The sequence below is a fragment of the Tenrec ecaudatus genome, chromosome 10, assembly GCF_050624435.1.
Source record: "Tenrec ecaudatus isolate mTenEca1 chromosome 10, mTenEca1.hap1, whole genome shotgun sequence".
Classification (NCBI taxonomy): Eukaryota; Metazoa; Chordata; class Mammalia; order Afrosoricida; family Tenrecidae; genus Tenrec; species Tenrec ecaudatus.
The window spans coordinates 137,337,061-137,345,124 of NC_134539.1; the positions used below are offsets into that span (position 1 = coordinate 137,337,061).

At 49.2% G+C, this 8,064-nt stretch overlaps 1 protein-coding gene across 1 annotated transcript in view; it reads right to left on the reverse strand.

Annotated features, from left to right (window-relative positions):
- DNAJC7 (DnaJ heat shock protein family (Hsp40) member C7) overlaps positions 1 to 1,912 on the reverse strand; it is a 31,619-nt gene extending 29,707 nt beyond the window's left edge. The window contains exon 1 of the mRNA XM_075561827.1: positions 1,759 to 1,912. Coding sequence (XP_075417942.1) covers positions 1,759 to 1,835 — 77 coding nt within the window. The 5' untranslated portion in view covers positions 1,836 to 1,912. The remainder of the gene's footprint in view (positions 1 to 1,758) is intronic.
- Between the last annotated feature and the right edge of the window lie 6,152 nt (positions 1,913 to 8,064).

Genomic DNA, 8,064 nt, shown 5'->3' on the forward strand with positions numbered 1-8,064 from the left:
AATCAAGCATCGACTCTGCTGGGGGACCTCACAAGAACGCAAGACCCATCAACCCATGTCCCCAAGTGACCTGGTAGTAGGGCTGTAACGAGAGACAGGAACCTGGCCAAAAGGCTCTCACCAAAGCCTGCCAGTAAAAGGGCAACAAGGCCTGTCCTTGCCCTGCCTTCTGTTATGGCTACGCGGAAGGTTCCTGCGAAATGCAGGGGGTGGTGGTGGAAAAGGTGACATCACTTCCCTCCAAAGCTTCTGTACCCCCATCCCACTTCCACCACTGAAAAACTACTGTACAGAAACAAGCCTTGCCCACGAAGGTGAGCCTCAAGATGCCTCACATGACACAGGGTCGAGCTGTGGATTTTCTTCCCGCTTAAGAGAAAACATTTGCTTTCATTAAGAGCGGACTTGGAAGTGAAATCCAAACCAGACAGTCCCTATCGTAAGAGATGTACACCGAGAATGAGTTTTTAAAATGACACATAGCTCAAGTCCCTACTAGAACCACTGAGTCTTCTTCCAAAGGCAAGTCCAGCAACTCCTGGCAGTTTGGTTCAGTTCTGCATTAAGGGGACTGTGTCTCCCCTTTGGCTAATTCCTTAATGATGTACATGAGCTGATGACGCTGGAATCAAGCAGGAACCTACCAAATCCTGCCAGGCTCCTGGGCTCCCAACAAGCCCGGAACCTGGGCCACTCAGGTCCCTAAGCTTGACCCATTTCCACTCTGCCTGAGTGGGTTCCTCCTGGGTTCCTAACTCGCCCAAATCCCCCGATCCTGAAAGCAGGAACCTGAAGAAGCTGAAAGGGACTCAACACAAAGATACTTTGAGGGCACTGTCATCAGCCCTGTATGAAGAAGGCTCCCATGAATTTGCACTTCACAAGGAAAGGACTGGAAGCTTCCTGAACCTTTGTAGGATTAGAACAAGTATGACCGGCTACTTGCCACAATGTTGCAAACTACTTCCCATCAGCTGGCTGGGCTTTAACAGCCAGAAGCCAGAGTGTTCTCGAAATCCACTCACTCAGCAGCAGCTCAGCTCGTCCGGGCTGGCACTCCCGAGCCACTGCAGCTGCCAGGCAGTGCCAACAGCACCCAAGCAGTTGCCCTTCTCCTCTGCTGCTGAATTTACACAAGAACAGTCCTGGGGAGCATGAGGCTCTTCCAGCGGGAGGCTGGGGGTTTGGGGGAGGTGAGCACCAGACGCCTCTTCACTCTTCTTCCTCATCGTCGTCGGTCTGCGGGGTGTGCGGGGGGATGGATCAGGGGGTGGCGAGCTGTCCGGGTCAGTAATGACACGCACGATCGTGGAAAGGCGCGGCCCCAGCCTCGTGGGCACCAGGAGGCCCAGGGTTTTGGAGATGCAAAGTACTAACAGAAAACAATGCACAGAAGTTAACAAGAGAAGGCGGGGGTCCGGGGCGATGTCAGGAAGTCGTCATCCCCGCCGCGCCGCCTCCCCCACCCCGCGACAGACCTCGGAGATGCCCTCAGACCCGGGATCTATCACTCGGTCCACCGTCCTCCCAGATGGCGAGAAAGGCCGCGCCTCAGCTCCCCCCGCCGAGCGGAAGCTGGAGGGGGAAGGCCGACCCCCAGAGCGCCCCTTCAAGGGGTCCATCCGGACCTGATCTCAGATGCAAAGGGGGGCTCGCAGAGGGCGGAGCCTCGCTCCAACAGCTGGGGGCTGCACCCCGCCGGGGACCGGTCTCCCCGAGCCGCGGCGAGAAAGGTCCACCCCCCCGCCACCCGGTTACCTCTTCGCCTCTTCGTCGCCGAGCAGATCGGGCTCGGTCGCCGCCATTACCACATCGCACTCCGCGGCAGCCGCCATCTTACCGCCGGGACCAGAGAGCCGGGTGGGAGGCGGGCGGTGAGGAGCACTTCCGGCTGGAGCATCGAGCCGCTCGGCGGCGCTGCGCCCAGAGGGGCTCCCTCGGGCCCGTCGACCAGCGAGAGGCTCCGCTTGCGGCCAGAGCGACCGCCCGCCCCCGGAGGTCCACGGTGGTCTCCGCGCCGAGGCGGGGGCCCAGGGACGGCTCCGGTGCGTAGGGGGCGCCACCGTGCCCGCGAGTCGGAAGGAGATGTGAGCGGTTCCCACGCCTCGGGGCTTCGGCTGCTTTCAAGGTTTCTAGAGCCGCGTTGCCATAGGAACTTCCCGCCCTTGGGAGGCGCCGGTCAGGCTCGGAGGAGGCCGGGCGGGGTAGGGATGGGCTCACCCCGGAATCTGGAGGGTCAGCGCCCGCAATGCTGCCTTCCCCGCCGTGGCGAGTGGCCGGAGCTCCCTCCCCGGGAAGGCAACAAGAGCTACTTTGAGCCCAGTCCCCCAGCTTTCATCGGCCCCGGGAAGCCCTGCCCAGCCAAGCCAGGGGCACGCAGGGCGTCTTCACCCCGCGCCTTTCATCCCTTCGGATCTCCAAGCGCCAACTGGTTCATGGCCCTAATGACGCTGGCCCCTTTATGAGCCGGCTTTCATGTCAGCCGTCTGGGAGTGCCATCTCAGCATTCAGCCCAGGGAGGGTGGCCAGGCGCCCCAAAGCCTGCCCTGGAGTTTATGAGGCAGCTCACGCACGGGGTGAGGTCCCCTGCTCCAGTGTCCCCAGGGCCCCCACCGCTCCCATAAACTCCCAGCTCCGCTTGCCCACTCGCCTTAAATTCTGAGCAGTATATTTGCAGGAGGCTATGGATGACAGTGAAAACCCTAAATCCATTTGCAGAGCTCGCCCCACCCCCACCCCACCCATGTAGATCAAGGCTCCATTGAATTCCTTTTGATCACTAACCAAGGACGTGGACCGTCTTTTTCTTCAGATAGAGTGTATTAGAAAGAGGATTATTTTCCATTCCTCTCTGGCCATCCCAATAAAGGGCAGTCTCTCACAGGGACTTGCCTGGTGTGTCCTTGACGTAGAGCTCCATAAGGAACCCTTACTGGGGGTCACATAGTCCTGAGTCATACCCTGTCAGTCCTGCCCAGAACGCCTTGGTCAGAACGCCCTGGGCCAATCTTGTAAACTCCAACATCTAATCCACGGGATGTGTCCCAATGGCCTCCTCCTCACGACTGCAGCCCCACCTGTAACTGTTATCTTGCTCCGCCACCAATCATGAATTTGTATCCCATGCCTTAGATAGAATCTTTGTGGCTGTGAATCCTCCAACACCATTTTCGCCTCTTGCTAATGGTCTCCCTCATTCCCATGGTGTGTCTTTGTCTTGTCTTTCTTCCGTTTAAGATGTAATAAACGTTCTCCTTATACTGTACTTGAGATTGGAGTCTCTTTTGCACCCTAAGACAGAACTCAGAGCACAAGGACGCAGCTTAATCATCTTGGAACGGCTTCCCTCACCCAAACCAGTCTTTTTGGACTTGATCTAAATTGGAGGAGGGGTTTCTGAGGTGGAAAATGAAAATGAAGGGGAACTGAAATAATGAAGGAAGAAGATACATTTTCAAGGATCTACACCCTCCCTCTAGTAAAACAGTCCTACCTTGCTCGCACAATCCTGGCATACCATAGGTGCTGCAGGAGCAGAATCGACACCAACTGTTGGCCAGGCAAGGATAGGAGAGGTTCAGATGGTACAGTAAGAAGATGTCAGGAGTCTCATGGTTCTTCCTGAAGAGCCGGGGAAAAGGTTGACGGAATCAGAGAGATGGTTGATAAGGAGTTAGGTTTGCAACAGGCTCCACTGACGTGCTGTTCCAGAACGAAAACACTTCTCTTTATTTCTAATGGCAAAAAAGTCGTTGGCGGCCTAATTGCAGAACATATCCAGTGGGGCTATAGAGTTACAGAAGAGAAACCTCCAGTTACCAGAACGGAAGAAGAAAAAGGTAGATTTGAAAGGCAAAAAGCCTGATGCTCACCATTGCCAGAGCCGCCATCTGCGGTACCAGTCGGACATGGGGCTTCAGCAGGAGGCGCTGCAAGAAAATCGCTTCTCACACGACGGAATGTTTAAGGAATCACTTTACCGGTGGCTCCTATTTGAGTAAAGAAGAAATCGCTTTCTCAGATCCTACTCCTGATGGAAAACTGCAACACAGTCCTGTGGCACTGGTCAGTGCCTGGCATATAACTTTATGAATGGACCTAAAACATTCTTGCCTACGGTACTAGTGGATATCTACCGAAGCAAGAATGGGCTTTTTCCCCCCAAGAATGGACGTATTGCTGACTTTAACCAGGAACTCGGGCCATTTTTGTTACACTGAACTCAGGACTGGAAACAATCATTAGGTGGTTCCATTTTCATAAAATTGGAAACAATGTAGTCATAGCGTATTGTTTTGTTTTTTAAAGAAGATACTTTATTATCTTTTACAGAAATTTATGATTGATGTATTTTGTCTAATTATCTAGACATGTTGACATGCAGCAAGTTGTTCACGGTGGACTGAAGACTGATGCAAGGACTGTGGTCTCAATGATAAGTCTATTTTGAAGTTCTTAATGTGATTCACACCAGTGTAGGTTGGTACTGTATTTTTTATATTGATCTGCTGATACCAGTTTATAGGTTGCTAGACAGACAAAGCAGAAGCCAGTGTTTTTGAGATGCGTGCCAGGAGGGTGCCATGTTATGGTGGAGAAGACTTGAGATAGGCTTTGCCAGAACCCTCCCAGAGAAGCTCCAAAATCTTATTTCGATCTCCTTTCCTCTCCTTAATAGTGGGTAGGGGTGGTAAGTGGCAAAGAGCTCAGACTTGTCTTCTTGGGAAGCTATTAAAGACTAGAATTAGGAAAGTATCCTCTAAAGTTCTGGTTTACACTTAAAAAAACAAAGAAACAAAAAACCCCAACAACTTGGCACATTTAAGCTATTAACAAATCCCAAAGAGGTCTATAAGAACCTATGGGAGCGGGGAGGGAGGGGGAAAATGAACTGATGCCAGGGCTTATGTGGAGAGCAAATGTTTCCAGAATGATGAGGGCAATGAATATACAAATGTGCTTTACACAATTGATGGTATGTCTGGATTATGATGAAAGTTGTATGAGCCCCCAATAAAATGATTTTTTTTAAAAACATGGAATATTTGCAAGGTAAATGTAGATTACTTGTTATCTGCTGTGTTACTCATTAGATAGAAATACTGCACTGAGTATATGCCCCTGTTACTGGACTTCATTTTTTTAAAATCATGTTATTGGGGGCTCATACAATTCTTATTACAATCCATATATATATATCCATTGTGTCAAGCACATTTGTACATTTTTGCCATCATCATTCTCAAAACATTTGCCTTCTACTTGAGCCCTTAATATCAGCTCCTCATTTTCCCCCTCCCTCTCCACTCCCCCCTCCCCTGAACTTCATTTTGAATCTTGTCTACCCTTCATAATGCCCTCTACTTTGAAAGGGTTTATGTGTTAGACTGCTGTGGCCTTTTACAATATGTATATAATGTAGAATAAAATAATGAAAATACATGATAGCTTTTTATGTGGTAAGTGTATTTGGTAAGAAAACAAATATGGAGAGGAATCTTGGGGAGGAGATGAGCCAGACAGGGTGTGATGTGGCAACGATGAAAAATACAACTTTCCTCTAGTTCCTAAATGCTTCCTTTCCCCCCCACCCCCACCCCCGACTATCATGATCCCAATTCTACCTTGCAAGTCTGGCTAGACCAGAGAATGTACACTGGTACGAATAGGAACTGGAAACACAGGGAATCCAGGGCGGATGATCCCTTCAGGACCAGTGGTGTGCATGGCGATACTGGGAACATAGAGGAAGGGTGGGTTGGAAAGGGGGAACCAATTACAAGGATCTACATGTGACCTCCTCCCTGGGGGATGGACAACAGAAAAGTGGGTGAAGGGAGAAGTCGGACAGGGCAAGATATGACAAAATAATAAATTATGAAGGGTTCATGAGGGAGTGGGGAGCTGATGCCAGGGGCTTAGGTGGAGAACAAATGTTTTGAGAATGATGAGGGCAATGAATGTACAAATGTGCTTTACACAATTGATGTATGTATGGATTGTGATAAGACTTGTATGAGCCCCTATTAAAACGATTTTTTAAAAAAGGAAAAAATATGTCAGGCAAAACATACAACTTTCCTTTAGTTCTTTAATGCTTTCTCCCCCGTCCCCGCATCATGACCCTAATTCTACCTTACAAATCCAGCTAGACCAGAGCGTGTACACTAGTACAGATCAGAGCTCATAACACAGGGAATTCAGGACAGATAAACCCCTCAAGACCAATAATGAGAGTAGTGATACCAGGAGGGAAGGGGAAGGTGGGGGGAGAAAGGGGAACCAATCACAGTGATCTACATAGAACCCCCTTTCAGGGGGATGAACAACAGAACAGTGGGTGAAAGAGAGCAGTTGTATGTAAGACATGAAAAACATAATAATTTATAAATTATCAAGGGTTCCTGAGGGGATGGGGTGGCAAATGAACAGATACCAAGGATTCAAGTATAAAGAAAATGTTTTGAAAATGATGACGGCAACATAGCTACAAATGTGCTAGATACAATTGATGTATGGATGGATTGTGATAAGAGCTGGAAGAGCCCCCGATAAAATAATTTCTAAAAAATATGTCGGAATATTTTTAGTTTAAGGCTGAAAGATTTTCTCAGGGTTCTAGGTTGACACAATCGTTTAGCTAGTGAAAAATATCTGATCTGAGTAGTGTGGTTGTTTTTTTTTTGAGTAGTGTGTTTTTAAAAGAACTAGATGGGATTACATTTCGATTTCAACAAACAAATAGAACCAAAAAACCCCGTGAGTTCATGGAAATAGAGAAGAAAGCCAAAGGAGGGCGAGATGGATGCAGAAATGGAAGAATGCCATCATAATCACTGGCCTCTACATGCAGGGAGTGTGGAATTGGTAGGTGTTTGGATGTGCATATATATTCTCAACAAAAGAAGTAAAATGATCCTGCAGTATGCACTGATGAAACACAAGGATCCAGGAGTAGACGGAATGCCCATCGACATGTTTCAATACATGGATGCAGTGCTGGAAGCACTCACTCTTCTATGCCAAGAAATTTACAAGACAGCATCTGACCGGGCAAGATCTATATGTCTGCCCATCCCAACAAAGGCGATCCACCAGAGAGCAGACATTATTAAATGATGCAGATGCAAATACCAGTCAGCTGAAGATAATTAGGTGGTTGCAAGAGTACCTCAACAACAGGGAGCAGCCAAAATTTGACCCCAATTCAGAGGAGCGCATGAATGAAGGCCATGATTAATGACATCAGATGGCTCTGGGCTGAGAGCAGAGCCCACCAGAAAGATGTGTTTTATTGGTTAAGGAAAGGCATTCACTTGTGTGTGTCGTAGCAAATTATGATACCCTTGGAAGACGAGGCGTTACACCACACGTAACGGTGCTCATGTGGCGCCTGTGCACAGACCAAGAGGCAGTCTTCGGAACAGAACAAGCAAAGACCGTGTGGTTAGAGTCAGAAAAGTCGTGGGTCAGGTAGGCATCCTTCCACCATCTTGTTTCAATCTGCACGATGAACAAATCATCCTAGAAGTGGGACTATGGAAGAAGGAGGCCACAGGCTTCAAGGAGGACTCAATAGCGATCTCTGAAATGCAGATGATGCGTTTGCTCGCTGAAACTGCAGAGGCCTGAAACCGTGATGCAGATCCCAAAATACAGGCTTCAGTATCCGTGACAGCTCGATGCACAGGAAACAAAATCCTCTCAGCTGAACCTAGAAGCAACAAGGATTTCCTATGCCTTGGGATCACAACCAGCTCCGTGGAAACCAAACCTTCTGCCATGAAATCAACTCAGGTTCAGAGGGACCCGACAGGGCCCAGTAGATGCTCCTTAGGGATTCAGAGATGATGAATCTGTACAGGGGCCCACAGCCTCCTCTTTCTCTTTCAGAGTGGCTGATGGGTGTTGGACTTGAGGCGGAAAAGCAGGCCACTCTTTTTAACCCATTATTCCACCAAGCCGCCTGCTACAAAAGCAACAGTCAAGAGAGCAAATCACCTGCAAGAGACCTCTTTGACATGCTGAAAAGAAAAGGTGTCACTCTGAGGATCCAAACATGGT